We start from the raw sequence: 19,034 nt of genomic DNA, 5'->3' as shown, positions 1-19,034 counted from the left end.
GATCCAAGCCTTCCACGGGGGCCCCTCTCAGTAGACAGATGCTGTCTGGGTCTGAGTCCCCCACCCACAGGCGAGGCAGGGTGGGGAGGGAGAGAGGCCACTCATGTTTTCTGAAGGCCCCAGGATGAACCCGTTGGCTTATGCAGGGTCTGATTAGAGGTCTGGCCATTGCCAGATAATCCACCCCACACGGTCCAATGCAAACACGCACCAGGTGCACCCCATGTTTTCTCGTCACACTGAACTCCCTGTTCCTGGGGCTTGCCCTCTCTTGGCCTTGGCTCGTACAGCTCCTGAAACCTGGAATGCCCTCTCTCTTCATTCCTATGTCCTGCCTATCCTCAGGCTGCCTCTCATACAGCCCTGAGGGCTCAGGAATAGAGGGGTTCAGGCACATCGGGGCTGGCCTGTTGGTGGAGGGATAGTGGGGGGAGCAGGAGACAGAGCCTATCGCTGCCGGCACCAGGGAGGGCTGGGATGGACAGGGTGCAGTGGCAGAAAGAAGGGCAGGCAGGGGTCCAGGTTGGGGAGCCTGGGTTACCTGAGAAGAAGTGGGCCTTGAAGCCCTTTTTGGAGACCGTGTTGTCGGACTTGAACTCCACGCGCATGTTGTTGTACTGGGAGGTGATGACTTCAGGCTTCTCGGAGCCACAGAATTTGCCGTGCAGTTTGGAGTCCGCGGTGAGTCCACTGCGCACCTCCACAAAGTCGTACTTGCACACCTGCGGGCAGCATGGCTCCAGCCCAGCCTCCTCCCGGTAGCCTCCCCTCTTGCCCTGCCCAGGGAGGCTCCTGTACTGAGGGTCCTTTCACCTTTAGTTACCTGTTTCACCAAATCCATCCCTGTTGCACCCTTACGTGCTCCCCACCCAGCCCTGCCCACAGTCTCTCCTCTGCATTCTTAGATATCTCTCAGAGGGCGGGAAGCAGGCACCAGATCCAGCTCCCACGCCCCAGACTTCCCACAGCTCCTCATCCCCAGGCGGGCAGCACTCACGTCGTTGCCCTCTGTCTCGAAGAAGTCAAACTGCAGAGAGATGCGGTACTGGGTGGGGGCCACCAGCTGCCAGATGCAGTTTTTGTTGGGGGGGTACTCCTTTGGCCAGCCGGGGCTGGTGATGGAGCCGTTGAGCTTGGTAAGGAATCCGCCACAGGCAGCTGCGGGGACATGGGAGGTGGCATTATGCCCAGGAGTCCTGCTCACCCGAGGGAAGGCCAGGGGGCCTGGGCTCAGCACATCATGGAGGAGATGGAGACTTGTGGACCCCTGTTTCCCAAGGCTCCTGTTTGGTCTGTGTGAGCCAGAGGGAAGGGGACAGGAGTGGGCAATCTAGAGAATGCAAGGAGCCGAGGAGTCGAGCGTGAGGATGCTCTATCTTCTCTGTGAGAGAACCAGCCAGGGCACTAGCCGAGGCAGGGTGGTCAAGGACAGCAAGGTGGTGGACAGCAAGGTTGCTCAGAGGGTAGGAAAGAGGCCACACAGCAAGATCAGGCTGAACTGGAGTCGGTGGCTGGGGAGTGCTTCCACCAGCCTCTCAGGAACAGGCTCTGGGAGAGGCTGAAACTCTGTGCCTGTCCAAGAACTGGCTTCCAAATTGAGGATCATGACCTTCTGGTGGGTGGTGAAATCAATTGGCAGGTCAAGACCAGCATTTAAAAAGAAGACTAGGAATGAAAAAAAAAATACCCGAGCATATCACACCTGGTAACAGAATGTTCTGGGGGACTGTGATATAAAACATGTTCCTTGTCCATGGATGGGGAAAGTGCCAGGGAGTCCTTGCTTTTCCAGGAAGGGACCTGTCCAAGCCTGCCTGATGTGGGCTGGAGGGTTCGGGCTGGGGAGGGACTGGGGTACTGGGGCAGTTGGAGGGGTACTCACCCTCGCAACGACGCTTGTCAGGGGCCAGCTCGTACCCAGGGTCGCAGCTGCACTTGTAACTACCCAGGGTGTTGAGGCAGCGCTGCTCACAGCCCCCGCGGTTGGGCCGGGAGCACTCGTCCACCTCTGCGGGTGGAAGGAAACCATGTAACTGCCAGGCCAGGGGCTGGCTCCCATCTCTTTTCCTCGGCGTGAGAGTCAAGTTCAGGGCTCCTAGGTTTCCTGTGACCACCTGAATCCCATTCCAAGGTGGAAGTCAGCTGTGAGTTGCTTGGCATTGAGGCCATGGGACTCCTTGTTCCCCTTGAGCCTAAGGCTGCTCAAAACCTCACTCTGTGCCTGGTAGAGCCTCCTTGTGAGTGCCCCTACGGACCAGTAGTGACCTGAAGCAGAGGACAGCTGGACCCCATAGAGCCTTCCTTCTGAAAGCAGTGGCTGGGCTCTGCCCACTGCCTGTACTGGTGCTCTCGGTGCAGATTCCTGGCCAGATGCTATTCTAGTATTTCCCCTACAGTCCTGGCAGGAGGCCTAGTATGCAGAGACTGGGAATAGCCCCACTTACAGATAAGGAAATGAGGTTCAGGTGGAATACCCTGCCCAAAGTTGTACCGATACAAAACTCCACACTGCCTTATTTCCTCCCTGAACTTCTACCATATTTCCTGTCTCTGTGACTCACTGGCATTTCTTCTGGACAAACTTTTAGATTTTTAGGGAACTCCTGAACTATGAATTAGAATTCATAGTTGAGCATCTACCATGTGTCAGCTACTTTTATATAATACTATCATTTACTCAGTGAGGTATGCCGTTTTTCAGGGGGATTGACCTTTTCTCCCCAATTAGACCATAAGTAGAAGGACAGGGCACCAGGGCCAACTTATGCCTTATAAGCTGTGTTGAATGAGTGTGTGAAAAAGGGATGAGGTCAACACAGCACAATTTACAATTGCCAAGGTGTGGAAACAGTCTAAATATCCATCAGTGGAGGAGGATAAAGTAAATATGGTGTATACACAAAATGGAATACTATTCAGCCTTGAAAAAGAAAATTTGCATATGTGACAGCATGGGTGACTCTTGAGGACCCACAGTTTAATAAAATGCCAGTCACAGAAACACAAATACTGCATGATTCAACTTATAGGAAGTATCTAATAGAGTTAAATTCTTAGAAATAGAGAGTGTGGTTGCCAAGGTCTGGGAGTTATTAATCAAGGAGCATGAAGCTTGAGTCAAGCAAGATGAATAAGCTCCAGAGATCTGTTGCTCAACAGGCCTGTGGTCAGCAACAGTGCCGCACACTTAGAAATATGTTCTTACCACTGTAAAAATGTAAAAAATAAATAGAAGGAGTGGAGATGGATTAGCCATGGGGGGAATGGGAAGGAGGCACCTTTGAAAAAGTTGACAGCGAAGCCAGCTTTGTTAATGGATCCATCAGAGACGAACTTGAGCCACAGGCGGCTGGATGTGCTCTTGATGTCGTCTGGCTTCTCATAGCCACAGTAGCGTCCGATGAGGGTGCTGCTCTCACTGTGCCCATCGCGCACCTCCAAGTAGTCATAGGCACAACTGTCGTGGCGCTCGATCTGGGGGCGGGAACTCCATCAGCAGGAGGAGTGCTGACTGTTGGACCCAATACCCGGGAGCTGGCAGAGAGTTGGGCTGGGCTGGGGGCAGTTGGGGCCCTCAAGCGTGGGATCACCAGGTCTCTGACCTACCTCAAAGGACTGGAAGGTGAGGCCCACGTGGAAGCCCTCGGACACCTGGATTCGCCAGATGCAGACTTTGCTGGGCCGGTAATCATCTGGGTAATTAGGTGACTGGATGTGGCCGTTGTCCTTTTTCACATCACCCCCGCAGATGGCTTTGGGGACACAGGGTGAAGTGGGAAAAAGAGGAGGTGTGTCAGAATGCTTTTCCCTGCTCAAGAGTCCCTCCTCCCTCCTCCAGCCCTTTCCATATCTCTCCAGATTCCTTGTGCCCTCCCAAACAATTCCACCAGGATTCCTGCTTCCTCTCTTGAAGGCCATCAACCTGTCCCTGCAGTGCCAGGAGGGAGCATATCGAGGATGCCCAGGGACCTCACATCTGCCCACACCCCCTGCCCTTCACCTTCCCCAGTACCTTCATAGACTGCAAAGAAGCCTTTTCCGACCCAGTTGCTGCTGCTGCGGAACTCAACCCAGAGGCGGCTGTCAGTGGAGACGATAGGCTCGGGGAGTTTGCCCCCGCAGAAGCGGCCTGCAGAGTGGACAGAGAGGCAATGCAACCAAATTGAGTCCCTCTCCTATCCTTGTACCAGGAAGCCCACCCGCCTTTCCAGGGGGCTCGGAGGCCCTTGGTCCGGTCTGCACTTGGCACATATTCCAAGACCACACACTTTCCAGCTGGCCTGCATCTGGTCCAAGGTCCAGCTTGACCTTGAAGAGCCACAGACCACTTTTAGAGGATTTCATGCCCTTGAGGAACAAGAGTCTGTTTATGGGGAGAAAAGCTGACTCTTCGCAACAACCAACTGTATACGTTTTACTTTTTAAAGGCATATTACCATCATTGCTTATCTTTTTCTTATTTGATCTCCATGCAGAAAAGTAGAACACAACTTTCTTTGTACATCAAAAAATGTTTTAGTTGATCAAATGCAACAGATGCCATGGCACCCCAAATCAACTCCAGATCTGGCGAATGGGTCAGAAGATATCCCCTTGGAATTGAAACCCTCAGGAACCCATATAGTTGGATGAGGCTGCCATCTGTGGAGTTCTTTCTAGTCAAAAACCTACTGGGGGTGATTTGTGTGATCTGAACAGACTGGGTTCTTCCCGGCATGCAGCAAGGGACAGAGGGTGCTGACCTAGGAATGTAAGTTATGAAAAAGAAACTGTAATCTTGGAAATGTTAACACATCTGAGGAGGAAGTGTTGTAACGACAGATGCTTTGGGTGACTAATAAGAAACTTTGGAATATAAGACTCTGGGGGGTGAAGTGGGGGTTGGTGAGCAGGAATTTGTCAGCTTGCTACAGGCACAGCCTGTAGGACAAAGGTTCTGGTGCTACGGAGTGGTCCCAAGCTGCTGAAGTGGAGAAGGAGACTCCAGGGAGGAGCTGCGGGGGCTGGATGCAATCATGCTCTCAGAACCCCTGATTCCCTTGAAAGTGCCTCTGTCCTATGGTTCTGACCCCTTCACCCCCTGTCCTCACTCCTCTCACCAGGGACAAACATCCTGTGGAAACAAGTGTGGGCACTGGGTCTGCAGTAGAGCACCCCACAGGGTCCCAGCCTGCACTGTGGGCAACTTGAAGCCAGAACTTGCAAAGAAAATGGAGCCTCTGAAAAGACCCAGATGAGAAAGAGAGCCCGTAGCTATGGGGGTGGGCCAGTGCATCTCCCCGTCACTCCCACAACTCTCTGCGCCTGTACCCTAGAAGCACCCCCCAAGGAAGCTCATAAGCTCCAAGGCCTAGCTGCACACCAGGACTCCTGGCTTGCAGGCCAGTGTCACCCTGGTCAAGGATTGGGTTCCAGGGAGGATGAAGGGACTGTGACATGAGCAGCTCTAAGAAGCAGTCAGCAGGGGAGGCAAGGGGTGGGTTGTCATTACCTCGGAGAGGTGCCTTCCTCCAGAAGCCGTCTCGGACCTCTACGTAGTCGTACCAGCACAGGCGGCTGCGGTACAGGTCCATGGACGTGAAGTTCAGAATGATCTAGGCAAACAGGGGAGAAAGAGGGTTATGGTGCTCCATGCTGACCAGCCTTGCCCGCCAACTCTACAATTGCTGCCCAACTGCTGCCCGCCTTTAGGAAAGCAGCTTGCCAAGGGTAGTAAATAGTTAAGGGGTTCCAAAAGGGTGTTCCTGCCACAGACACCCTTCTCCTCCCAGATACCCCAGAAGGGTGCTCACTTAAAATGCACTGCCTGCTCCAATGAGCCCAAGGGTCTCCTACTGAGGAGCCCAGTAAGCATTGCTCTGGATCAAACCAACCCAGCACTCTCACAGCATTGCAGAGGGAAGACATCTCCTCTGTGACAGGAAGTGCCCTGGGCTGCATGTGGTACCGGGAGTCTGAGATGGGAGTGAAGGGTCCAGAGTGGGTGAGGCAGAGGGAAAGAAGAGCTGAAACAGCCGGGTTCTGGCAGAGGCCATGCCAGCTCTTGGGCGGAGAACCAGATCTGAGTCCTTCCCTCAAATTTCTCTAAGATGTATCCCTGTTAAGGAGCTTGGGACTTAGATGGGCAATTCAGGCCCTAAAGTGATCACCTGGTGAAAAAAAAAACTCAGACTCCAGTCATGGGGGCCTGGGTTTGAGTCTCATTTCTGCATTTCTTGCTGGAAGTCCTTGGGTAAACCACCTAACCTCTGTGAACGTCAGCTCCCTTGAGTGCAAAGTGAGCAAAGGATCTCACACCTGACACAGTACCTCATGGTACAGGTGCTGCTCTAAGCTCTGGTGTGTGAGCTCATTTCAGTCTCGAAATTCACCAAGTATGGCCCTAACACCGATGCTGGGTAAGTGCCCCAGCAAGGGTGAACAAGTACTTTCCAGGAGGGAAAGTGCTTCCTTAATTCCCAAAGTGAGACCCCAAACCTGCTGTGTATTCAGAATCTAACAAACAAGGATTCGGGGGGAAGACTTATGTGGCTCCAGAAGTATGTGCAGTAGACACACAATGGCCCGGGCTGGGGGGAGGCCCTGCTAGGTGCCAGTTGGGTTACCTGCTGTAGAGGCAGGGGACCTCTGGCTCACAGATATTAGAGGCAGACAGAGTGGAGACCAGACACAAGGGCCCAAGGGTGAGGGGTGGGGGGAGCACTGGCAATTGCTGTCCCGCAGCCAGTGCTGGTGCTATGTGGTGCTATACGGTCAAGGGAGAGCTTTGGCTCTTGCTCCCGGACCTGCAGAATCCCTGCTGGGCTCAAAGATAATCTAGTTATCTTTGCCAGGAGCTGACCTCTTAACTCCATGACCTCCTGTCTCACCCTTTCTACTCCTTCTAGGCCACACATAACATTTCATGCCCTCAATCTTGTTAGCATCTCAAGTCCAAGGACTTCGTTCTCCAACCACATGACCCAATTTTTCCTTGATCACTTCCTCTGTTCACAGAGTCCAACAATCCTTCCACCTCACTACAACCTTCAGTCCACTGAGTCTAAGTTCTTTTCCCTGCCTTACACCTCCAGTTCCCACCTTGCTTTGTACCAAGTTGAACTTTCTTCTTTTCTTTTGATTCATATGTGAGTTTAAATATGTTTTAAGTGTCTGGGAGAAATTTTACTTATTGTAGCCCTCTGAGATATAATGGCATGAGATCCTATTTTGAGAAACATGCTTTGTTATTCTTAATGATTATTATTTATCACTGAAGTATTATTATCATTCTAAAAATACATTTTGAAAACGTATTTTTGAAAAACTGAAGCTGAAAATCTGTTTAGCTTTGGCTGTGGAGCCTGTGTTTCATAGCTCAATATTTCATCTATTTTAAAAAAGACTGACTATACCAGCAAAGGCCTGGCAGCCACGTCACTTCAAGGCAAATCCTTGGTGCATCTTTGTCACCACCTTGCCTAGGACTCTCTTGCGTCTCTTTCTCTTCATTGTGCTCACCTGAAATCTACACCCCTCGTCAAATTCAAGTTTCTACTCCTCTGAACTAGTGCTAGGACTGTGAAATGAGGCCAGAGGGGAAAATTATAACCATGCCGAGTGTCTCACTTGAAGCTTGGGACCCTCACTGGGATCGGATCCTTGGTGCTGCCTGCACGCCTTTCACATCCTCCCGTTACATTTCTCATCTTCAGACTGCCTGTTCTTAGCTCTCATCCTAGCCCCACTGTCATCTATTTCCAAGATTAGTTCAATAGCGCCTGCTTTTGATCTTGCTTTTCAACACAGCAGAATTTTTATGATGTAAATCAGATCTCCGCTCTGCTCAAGATCCTTTATTCATATAACTCAGAGTGAAATCTGAAGTGCTCACCAAGGCCACAAAGGTCTCTTACGACCTGGCCCCTGTTATCTCTCTCACCCCATCTCCCACCATGCTCTGCCTTGCTTACTCAGCTCTGGCCATGTTGACTATGCTGGTCCTCAAACACATCAAGCTTGTTCCTGCCTCAGGCCCTTTGCACTTGCTGCCTAGAAGCTCTTCCCAGCTATGTGCTTGGCGTTTTCTCTCATTTCCTATAGGTTTCTGTCCCAACTCATTTTCCCTGACCACCTCACATGGAACGGTAACCTGCCACCACCTCACTCCCTTACCTTCTGCTGGTGATTCCCCCCCAGCACTACCATCTGACCTTCTACACTGACTTGTTTATTTGCTTATTGTCTGTCTTCCCCTTCCATCATGACAATATAAACCCTATGAGGGCGAGAATTGTATTTAACTCATTATAGAATCTTGGTTTATAGCACAGAGTCTTAATAAATATTTGCTGAATAGATTTGTGCTTTTAGCAATCTAGCCTACAAATATACTTGCCTATGTTTAGAAAGTTTCAAGATACCTATTGCAGCATTTTTGCTAATAGTGAAAACTTGAAAAAACCGAGTTCAAACATCCATCAATAGAGACCTGCAGGGGACAACTTAATAATTAAGAGAGATCAAGATGATGGAATGCTAAGCAGCCATGACAATGACTGAAGTAGAACAATATGGCTGCATGAATCAGGGCAGGGACTTATTGTTGAGTGAAAGGCAAGTCATCAGAGACCTTGTATAAGTGTATATAATTCTGTTAGACACACAGGCAAACAGACGTACACGCACACCTGCAAGGGTCTGGAAGGACACACACCATGTGGACGAGTGCTGAGTTGCCTCTGAGGGGCGGATTTGGAGAAGGTACAAGGGGAGAAAAGTTACTTTTTAGCTTAAGCATTTCTATATTGGAAATTTTTACAACATGTCTATGTTATTTTTACATCTAGCAATCAAAAATATCTAAGAGTTGCTGTTTGTAAGGAGGATAGCAGAGGGCTGAGTGAAGGCGCTCCTAACTTGTACTCCCTAACTTATACCCTTAACCACTGTCCACATGGCATCTTGGGCCTGCCAAACTCTTTTGCTCAGAAGCTGTACTAAGAACAGCAGCAACTTTCCCTTCTTCCTTGAGAACAGCCCTGGCTCTGTCCAGGGAGGAGGACTCTAGACCCTCGGAAGCAGAGAAACCGCACCCATTTGGTGGAACCTCAAAGACTGTCCGCACCCTCCCCCACTCCTAGAGGGCAGGAGGTAAAATGGCATCTCAGGAGGGAGATCTGTGTACTGGCGGCCAGTGACAGCCTACAAGGAGGCACGGGCACGACTATATTGAGACCGGCGGTATCTGATGAAGAGAAATAGCGACTGTGGTTATGTGGAAACAGCTGTGCTCGGGTGGCAGGGCCACTGCCCTTTGCCAAAGAAAACCTGGCCAGCTTGACCACTTCCTGGCTGGTGACTCCAGACCTGTGGCTTGACTTCCTTGTGCTTCAGTGTCTTTATCTGAAAAACGGAGGTGATCATAATATCTCCACTGCAAAGTTGGGGGATTAACTGAGATATGGGGTGCAGGGTCTCCAGGTGCACCCTGGGTGAGGGAAGTTCTCCTTATGTTTATTGGATGAGATCAGGGAGAAATTAAGAGGATACATTGCTGCCAACGGGTATCAGTCTGGCTGCTGCAGGGTCATAGGCTGCCCTTTAACTCGCCAGTGCCTTCTTTTCCTTATCTGTAAGATGGTTAGTGGTATGAGTACTTGCCTCATCCAGCTTCCAGGAATTAAATTAATACATGTGAAGCTTACAATGGCATTAGACACATAAATGTATGCTACACACGACCTGTCACAATTCCATCCAACAGTGTGCAATAATCAATAAAAGTTAATTTCACTCTGAGTTGAGTTTGCTTAAGATATTTTGATATTTGAGGTGGTTCTGAGGAGACTCCTGGAAGTAGAGGGAGGCAGATGGTGCACTGACTGGGTTTACTCATTTACTAGATTAAGAATATAGGAATGACAACAGCAACTAAGGACTAATTCCCACCACCTCCTACACTGTGCTAGCCTCCAATCTAGCACTTTGTGTATATCACAGTTTATAAATGGGCAAACAAAGGCACCAAGAGGTTAAGCAACTTCCCCAAGATCATAGATCCATAAACAGCACATCTGGGAGTCAAACTCAGCCACTCTGCTTCTGCAGCTTACGCCCAGACCACTTAACACTGCTCCATGTGGCTTCCCTGGGGCTGCCAACCCATTTTGCCCAACAACTGTGCAAAGACAGAATGTTAACTTCACCCCTCCACACCCATCCTAGGTGCCTCACACTGTCAGCAAGGAGAGGCAGGGACTTAGGAAAGGGCCCAGCACTGGCCTTACAGAGGGGGTAGGAGTCATGGCAGCCAGGTGGGGGGTGGGGGTTCAGGTCAGGGAAGGTATTCCAGGGGAGGAAGAATTTGTATCAGACTTCAAAGCACAGGCAGGGTATCAGAAGGCAGAAGTGGGAATGAGGAAGGCCACTACCAGGTTCAAAAGACACTGTGAAGGCCTCCATGGTGGCACAAGGGGTTGGGATGCAACCGATGAAGCTTTCCACAGCCACTGCAGCACGAGTTCAATACCCGGCCAGGGAACAATCCATATGGCACAGCAGACCTCTCCTGACTCGCCCACTGCTCCCCTCAGCAGTGTATTCCAGTCAGTCTGCCTTTTCTGCTCCCCACTCTGTCTCTGGTGAGTCCTCTCACCCGCCCTCCCACACCTCTGGCCTGTACCCCAGTTCTCGTATGCATGGATAAATAAATCTTAAAAAAAAAAAGACATTGTGAGTTCTTCCAGGCTCTTCTGCAACATCTGACCACCATCTCCTTCCAATATCACCTTCTTGCTCAGAAGGCCTTGTGGCTTGGGAAACTGAAACTCCTCTGCAGGGCACCTGCTAATAATATGCTGTGTGGACTTGGGGAGCCTCAGAGAAGCCTTCCAAAGTGGCTCTTTCTCTTGTTTGACAAGCCCCTGGCTTGCATAATGGTATCAGATAAGATTCACCTATCACTCACATTTCTGGCAAAAGTTGAGAATTGGGAAGCCTTTGAAAAACAACCTTTAGGTAGCCAAAATAGATGTCAAAGTCCATTTGTTAATGCTGGTGGATTTATTTGAAGTTTGAAAGAGCATAGACTTTGGAGTCTGCGCACTGGTTCTGCCACTACTGCTCATGCAAACTTGGGAAGATTAACTCACATCCTCGAGCCTCAAGTCCCTCATCTACCCAGGTTATCACAAACTGTTGGAGGAACGATAAGAGAATGCATAGGTGATACGGAACAGTTTGTCTGGCACATAATGGTTAAATAGCAGAGTGATCATTGTTATCTTAGGACACCAGCTTTTTCTGAATATCTTGCCCCCTTAAATATTTTGATCTCCCCAGGGTCCATCTTTGGTTCACTTACAACTCTAGCATTTCATCCAGGAGCATTTCCAAAACTATTGGTTAATCAGGGCTTTTAACACACAGCCTGCTTCTCTCCCTGGAGTTCCAGGCAGGCCTCTGAAAAAGGATGGGAATCTTCTGGGAGTTATGGAAGGGGCAAGCCCAAGTCACAGAGGCTCCTGGAACAAGACCACGTGTTCACGAGAGACTAGGGCCAGCCCAGGCCAGTCCAGAACAGCAGGGAAAGGTGTTGCTGTTGACTAAGCTGCCACCTCTCTGCCAGCTGAGTAGGAGAGAAAGCAAAGCTCTACCCGACTGCTCTCTTGGGGGAAGCGGGCTGTCTTGTGCATCTTCTTGTTCCAGTGCCTGGCACATAGTGGCACATAGGTTTGTTGAGGGACACTTATGTAACTGTTAAAATGGGACAGACCTTTAGAATACATGTAGCATTGCAACCACGGCCTTTTGTGTTATATAATTCAGGTTCTGTGTGGTCTTGGGCAAGTTACCTAATTTTTCCAAGTTTGTTTTCTCATATGCAAAATGGGATAATATTTGTACCCAGCTTATATTGTTGTTGTGCCAATTAAAAGACACACACATAAAGGATCATCTGTTCAGTAATCATTAGTGGCTATTATTAGTAGTAGTATCATTATTATTATCTGCAGGGAGATTTTCAAAGGCTGGAGTGGTAGAGACCCTTGGCAGAGGGATAAAGGAAACCAGGGCACAATTACTACACGACAACAAAAAGGACAATTTTTAAGTTAGATTTAGAATAATAAGAACAAGGAAGGGATGGATTCACTTTTGAAGGAAGATAGCAGAAAGTTAACCAAGAGAGATGACAGAATTACTCAAAAAAAAAAAAAGCCATAAATGAGAATGATCTTCAGATTACAAAAAGTAAAATAAACATAGTTTGGAAAGGAAAGGGAAGCTCAATACTACAGGAAGAGAGCCAGAGAGCACCTCTTTAAGTCAGCTTTTGTCTCTGGGCTCAAAAATGACATCAGAGGACATTCAAATAACTTGCAGATGTGATGAGCATCTGTTATCTTGACAACTCAGAACAAAAGACTTCCCAACCTTCCAGAGGGGTGTGTGTGTGTGTGTATACATGTGTGCATTGGGAGGGAGTCTGAAGTATATTCTGGGAACTGCAAACCACTGAGTTGAATGTGAATCTTCAATTAAACAGAAGGTTTGAGACCATTTAAAAAAGAAACACTGGATTACTGGGAGCTAGTTTGGGCTCACTTGAAACAGTCATGTCAAACAAATTTCTCTTCCTTTTTTGAAGGGGTTTTACTAACTAGTCAGACCGTGGATTTGATTTGGTGAGGCAATCTACCTATGTATTCAGCAGTTATGAACCACATCCTGTGCTGACGGGATCTGGACAACAAGGCGTGGTCTGAGAAGCAGCTCACCACAACAAGGTGGCTGGATGGTAATGACACTGAGTGACATCATTGCTGGTGGAATAACTGCCCAAAGCCTGGAGATTAACGGGTCACATCAGTTCAGTGGGAGCACTCTGGCTTGTGTCTTGTTCAGTATTTATTTATTTTAAGACCAGGTGGATTTGCAGCAACATGGATGGAGCTGGAAGGGATCATGCTCAGCGAAATAAGCCAGAAAGAAAAAGAAAAATACCGGATGGTCTCACTCATAGCAGGAATCTAGAAAACTTAAATAAGGGACCAGGAAAAAGAATAACTATAAGAAAGTAAAAATCAAAATCAACAAACAACTATGAATCAGAGACTCTCTATGGAAGGTGGGGGGCGGGGAGGGGAGGGATTGGGGTCAAAATAAGGGGGTCGCAATTGTATGGGGAATATAAAAATAAAAAAAAAATTATTAAAAAAAAAAAAGACCAGGTGGGAAGACCCAGAGGATCTACTTATCAAATGAGCTCATGGCAGAGGAAGAGAGATGGCTACCTGCTGGCAGTTGGGATTCTAATTTAAAACGACCTGAGAGCTGTTGGAATGAACAATGTCGCCAGTAATAAAATATATTCCAGATGGACACTCTTACATTAAGTACCATGTTCCAATCAAGGGAAATTAAGTCTTAAAGCTGTCTCCTGAAACAATAAAAGTCTGAAAGACATGGAAGATCCGGGGTGGGGCAGGGAAGTGTCTGGATTCCACAGCAGTGAGAGGGTCTGAGCAGCATTTACAGACATGCCTGGTATGGCCATGCATAGTAAGGGCCATCGAGCAAGTCATTCCAGTGAGGTAAATGGACCTGCACTGCCCAGGTAGGTCACTCACAGTCACAGAGACCACACCATGGGGTTCTGGGGAGAAGCTATACTACCCTTGGGGTTCAGGCAAGGAGGGCATACCCAGTTACCTTCTCCCCAGGTGTGACGGAGATGCGCCATACGCAGTGCATGTGGGCAGAGTAGCCATTGGGGTACTCAGGGGAGGAGAAGTTGCCGGTGCTGTCTTGTAGGGTCTCTCCACAGGCTGTCAAGGAGAGGGAAGGACTGGGTGGTTGGTTTCAGGTACCAAGTTCTCCCTTCCTTCTGGCTTCCCCACCCTGGCTTCTTTGGGGGCACAGAAGAATGGTTGAGGAGAGGATGGAGTGTGGCATGGTCCTGTCCCTTTAAGATCCACCTCCTTGTCCTCACATGGAAGCAAAGCCACCCTGCTTCCCTGCCTCGGCCTAGGCCTGGTGCAACAGGATGCCCTGTGCGAAGGCAACATGGTCCAGAGTTAAGGTTGAGCCCCTTTTGGTGGGCTTCTGCTCCCTAAGAATTACTCTGCTCTCCCCTTTTCTGCTGTTATTGTCTCCCACCCCCATCCTCTCATGCACTCAGAGGTGGGTGCTCAGTGTCTTACCTCTACCTGATCAGGGGACCAGTTTGGTCCCCAACTTAGGATTGCCCTTCCCCAAGTGTCCTGTCCCCTAACACCAGGCAGTCTCAGCCTTCTCTAAGACTTAAAGATTGAACCCTCTTGCACCCAGGCCCTGGCCTCTGCCTCCCTCAGCGCTGCCCTCCATTCTTCTGTGCCCTGACCTGGACACTTGTAGAGCTTTCGGGCCTGTGCGATGTCCCCTTTGCTGAGCCGGGTCCTTTGGCCGATGGGAGGTTTCACCCCGTTCACCTCATACTTGGGGACAATGGTGTCCAAGAAGATGCCCCTGGGGAGGAAAAGTCCGACCTGGGTGAGAGACTGCTGAAAGGAGAGGTGGCTTCCCGTGGGCACCCAAGGTCATGACCCCACCAAAGCCCAGACATTCCACAGCAGGGTCAGGGACGGGTGGAGACTTCTCACCCTGTCATTATGCTGCCCACTGATCAGCAGCCACCCTGCTCCGTGGCAGCCACAGCACAGGAACCTGGGGGAGCCCCAGGATGCCCTGGGGACCCACTGGTGCCCCAGCTCAGTATGGCCCTAACTTCCAACCCCATGAGAGCTCAGGAACCCTAGTCTCCAGCCCCACCCAGCCCCAGCTTCTGGGTCCCCCATGCTGATTCAGCCCTGGCTGAGCTTCTCCCAGGCAGATCCAGGGCGAGGGCTTCACCCTGCTGGCAGTGGGGCTGCTTCTGACAGCACATGGGACAAGGCCAAAGAGCAGGTTCCACAGTGGCAAGACAGACCCTGGGGTCAGCACAGCCAGGTCCTGATCCATCAGCATCTCTCCCCACCTCCCCCACTCCCACCCAAACCTTCCCTGTTAAATCCTGGGTGTCTCCATCTGGGAGGGGCAGAAGAAGGGGAATCAGGCAGCCCTCCACCTTCCCCAGCCCTGACTCACACCCAGCTGGGTGGAGCTCAGCAGGGGGTGGGGTGGGATGCGGTGGGAAATGTTCCTCCCGGGTGGGGGTCTGTGGGTGTGGGGGCAGGATGACCTCACCACCCGTCCTTGGTCTTTTCCCTCAGGTCTGAGGGCAGGAAGAGCGGGTCTGGGAAGGAGAGACAGGAGGGGGGAGGGCCAGTTCTGAGACAGCTGAAGAGCAGAGATAGAGGATAGAGCCAGGCATGGGAAAGGCCGGGTAAGGGATGTGGGGGGATGTGAGGAGGAAGGAGGGTGGCTTCCCACACTGTGCTAAGGAGAAGCTGGGGTGGGGAGGCTGGGTCATCATCTCTCGGGGTTCTGGCTGTGACTGCTGGGAACTTGTGCCCAGGCTAAAGCGTAGCTGTGGACTTGTGAGCTGGGTAGGGGGGGCCAGTTGAGGAAAGGAGCCAGACTTTGGTCAGTTACAGAAAGGCAGGCCGATCAGATAAGGGAGCTCCCAGTTAGAGAAATATGCCCCCCTTGGCCAAGGGATGAGGGAACAGCTCAGCCCTCTTGGGACTAACACAGCCCTGTCCTGGTGGCTGGCGGAGCAGCAGGATTTCAGCCTCTCTGGCTGTGGCGTGCACAGTCCCAGGTGAGGACCTAGGGTTGTGAGTGGGCATGTCTGGACCCTACGAGGAAGAAAAGTGCAGTGGAGGCAGGGCCCATGGACTCTCTGCTTGGGGTCCAGCTGCCCGGAGGTCCACTGTTGTCCTTGGTTGACTTCCCCGGCAGACAGGCTAGTACCAAGCAGGAGGCCTTCAGAAGGCAGGCTGGGCTGCCAGGAGAGGCCAGGCCATTTCTCACCTGGAGAACGTGTTCCGGGCATAGTGCATGATACTGTCAAAGTCATAGGTCTCGTCCAGAGACTCCACCTCCTGCACCTCCATCTTCAGGAAGTTATACTCCTGCCCTGCGAAGACCATGAGAAGGGTGGAGGGGGCGGCAGGGGGTGGGTCTGCGTGGATGCAGTGCCACCTTTTCAGGTTGGGGATGGGGTCCTCCCTGGGGTTGAGAGGTGCCCCCTACCTGAAGGTCCGGGGAGCAGCCAAGGGAAGCCCGGGGAGGGTGGGGGGCTCTAGAAGAGTCTGTCCAGCAGAGGGGTAGGGGAGGGAGGACTTGCTGAAGAGAAGGATCAATGGGAAGGAAGGCCCCATTTCTAGACCCACAGCAAGATGAAAGCAGTGAGGGGTGGGAGGACACCTGGGGAGAGAGGCGGGGAGGAAGGGAGGGAAGAGAAAGTGAGGAGAAGCAGAATTACCCTGAATGGACAGGATAGGCAGGGAGCAGAAAACTGGGTGAAGTGAGAGAAAGCCTGGGGTGGCACGGAGGACTTCTGCCAGACTCCTGCCCCTGCCCACGCCACTCTTAGGACCAGGTGAGTTCTGGCTGCTCCAGATGGTCTATGTGCCCAGCATCAGGTCCTGGCCTGGCTCCTAAAATAGCCCCACAACTGATAACTCACCGTGCACTGTGGCCCTGCCTGGTTACTGCCCCAGGAGAGATGCCTCTGGGGCAGGGGCAGGACTCTCAATGCTGAGTTACAAAGGAAGACTCCAGGGAGCAGCTCCCAGAGACCCCTCCCCCAGAAGCCCTGGAGCCAGGGCCGGGCAGGTGGCACTACCTGGCTGGATGTTCTCACGCACGATGGAGACGTGGCGGTCCCGGTCGGGCCGTGTGTGCTCGTGCCAGAAGCCGATGACATGGCCCAGTTCATGGACCACGATGCCAAACTTGTCGCAATTCTTGCCAATGGAGATGGCCTGGGGGCCCCCACCGCGGCGACCCACATAGGAGCAGCACCTGGAGGGCGGGGCCAGCTCAGGGGGGTGGTCCCGAGCTGGGGGAGTGCATCCACTCAGGGGCCGGGCGAGGCTGCCAGGGGGCAGGGGAGCAGAAGGGTGGGAAAGGACTTGAGTGTGGGATGCTCAGGCTAGGTCCTGGGGAGATGCGCCATGGTAGTAGGGGACAGATGATGCAGGGCTGTGCCCCAATGGGCAGCTCCATCAGCCAGGTCAGAACACGGGTAGGGCGATGGGGTCGGGGGGGCGGTGCAGAGCCCAGGAGTCCCTGCTCACCCGCAGGGCCGGTAGGTGAATACAATATAGCTGTCCTCATCGGTGCGCTCCAGGAAGGTCACACAGGTATGCTTCTCCCAGTGCCTCATGGCCTGCCGGAAGACTGCCCTCTGGCTGCCTGCCAGGACCAAGAAGGCCAGGCTGTCACTGTGTCCAGGCTGGCCCACCTCTACCCACCAGCTTAAGAGTCTGTAGCAGTTTGTTGGTCAGATAAACAGAAGGTACCATGCATGCCAGGGAGCACAGCAGGGCGACCCAAGCCCAGGCCTGCATGTAGGCTGCTGCCTGACATCATGCTCACCAGTGAAGTTCCCCCCAATGACAAAGGGGATGACCCCGTCGGGCCACACACGCTCTGGTCGGGAAGTGGCTGCCCGCCGGCTGCGGGACCTGCTTCTCCGTCTCCCTCGGCTTCTCCTTTGAGGCTGTGCACTAGCACTCTGACAGCTGGGGGTAGAAGAGTTTCCTGGGAATTGAAAGAGGAAGATATTGGTAGAAGATGAATGAAGGGAGGAGGGAGGGAATTATAACTGATTCTCATTAGCTGGGGATTCTGTGTTTGCCCACTCATGAAATTTATTCACCACCCCAACTCAATAGCTTTAGCGCTTTCACGGTCACTCGCTGACATGTGCAGAGCGGTGAAAAATCAGAGTCGCACAAAGTGCCTGTTGCTGGCTGAGGTCAAACGAAATCGTGCTCAATCTCTCTTAGCTCTCCGACTGGAAATGAGCATCCTTGTCACCGGCTATTTAGGGCCTGGGTTTTGCATTTTTGTGTTTCTGTTGGGTGATTTCCCTGTTTAAAATGCTCACCTTCCCAGAGCTGACATACTGTTCCTAAGGTGAGAAGCTGAGATGTGCCTCAGAAAGTACGAGTCAGATAAGTTAGACAGCTGAAAGGCATGCATTACAGAGCTGTTAGCCAGCTGTTGGTTCAGTGTTAATGAATCAACTGTAAACCAAACAAGGTGTCTTTAAACAGAAACATACAAAAGATAGGGTGACCGGGCCCCCCTGGTGGCACAAGGGGTTAAGCTCAGCACTGTGAAGCTGTCCGTAGCCTCTGCAGCACGAGTTCAATCCCCAGCTGGCCAGGGAGCTGCCCACATGGCGCGGCAGACCTCTCCTGACTCACCTGCTGCTCCCCTCAGCAGTGTATTCAGTCCATCCGCCTGTTCTGTTCCCCACTCTGTCTCTGGTGAATACTCTCACCCCCCACACCTCTGGTCTATATCCCAAGTCTTGTATGTATAAATAAAAAAATCTTTTTTAAAAAAAAGATGGGGTGACCAAGGCTGGCAGGAACGGAACCCTGTGTCTCTCTAAAGGTTCAGTGTTTGTTAATTCAGTGTTCTCAGTGAGCTTGTAGTATAACTGCAGGTTATTCTGTCATAATCATAACTAATCCTAACTATCATGAATATTGAAAATTGGCTGCACTGAAAAAAGAGGACAATGGTGTACAGTGAGTCTCCATTTAACACCTTTGATAGGTTCTTGGAAACAGTGACTTGAAAGAAATGACATAAAATGAAACTAATTTTACCACAGGTCAATTAATATGAACAAGAGAAAGTTTCTATGGCATATTTCTGGTTACCAGAACTCACCAAACTTCTAAATAAAGACCCAAAACACTTCTAATATTAAAAAATAATTTGGATTCATGCATTTGTTTTCCAGACGCTTATTCTATCTAAGGGTTGTGGGTGACCAGTGCCTACCTTGCAGCTCAGGGCACAAGGCAGAGACCACCCTGGGCAGGACACCCTCCCACTACAAGGTTCTTACATACAACCACGATTTATTTATTTATTTTTTAAAG

The 19,034-nt window shown here is 51.0% G+C and overlaps 1 protein-coding gene across 5 annotated transcripts in view; it reads right to left on the bottom strand.

The window, feature by feature from the left end:
* Positions 1 to 19,034, bottom strand: part of BMP1 (bone morphogenetic protein 1) — a gene marked incomplete at both ends in the record, with an annotated part of 39,237 nt that overhangs the window by 10,925 nt on the left and 9,278 nt on the right. For 3 of the 5 annotated variants that reach the window (XM_084245964.1, XM_084245965.1, XM_084245968.1), the window contains 13 exons: positions 542 to 722; positions 998 to 1,158; positions 1,883 to 2,008; positions 3,279 to 3,474; positions 3,607 to 3,752; positions 4,013 to 4,129; positions 5,492 to 5,594; positions 13,696 to 13,811; positions 14,366 to 14,490; positions 15,937 to 16,042; positions 16,754 to 16,932; positions 17,208 to 17,325; positions 17,509 to 17,673. In XM_084245964.1, coding sequence (XP_084102090.1) covers positions 542 to 722; positions 998 to 1,158; positions 1,883 to 2,008; positions 3,279 to 3,474; positions 3,607 to 3,752; positions 4,013 to 4,129; positions 5,492 to 5,594; positions 13,696 to 13,811; positions 14,366 to 14,490; positions 15,937 to 16,042; positions 16,754 to 16,932; positions 17,208 to 17,325; positions 17,509 to 17,673 — 1,839 coding nt within the window. Of the gene's footprint in view, positions 1 to 541; positions 723 to 997; positions 1,159 to 1,882; positions 2,009 to 3,278; positions 3,475 to 3,606; positions 3,753 to 4,012; positions 4,130 to 5,491; positions 5,595 to 13,695; positions 13,812 to 14,365; positions 14,491 to 15,936; positions 16,043 to 16,753; positions 16,970 to 17,207; positions 17,326 to 17,508; positions 17,674 to 19,034 lie in introns of those variants that run through there. The other 2 variants (XM_084245966.1, XM_084245967.1) reach the window with 2 other exon arrangements.

The sequence above is a fragment of the Talpa europaea genome (genome assembly GCF_964194135.1).
Source record: "Talpa europaea genome assembly, chromosome: 10".
Classification (NCBI taxonomy): Eukaryota; Metazoa; Chordata; class Mammalia; order Eulipotyphla; family Talpidae; genus Talpa; species Talpa europaea.
The sequence above is the reverse complement of the archived record's forward strand: the minus strand, read 5'-3'. Positions and strand labels throughout refer to the sequence as shown.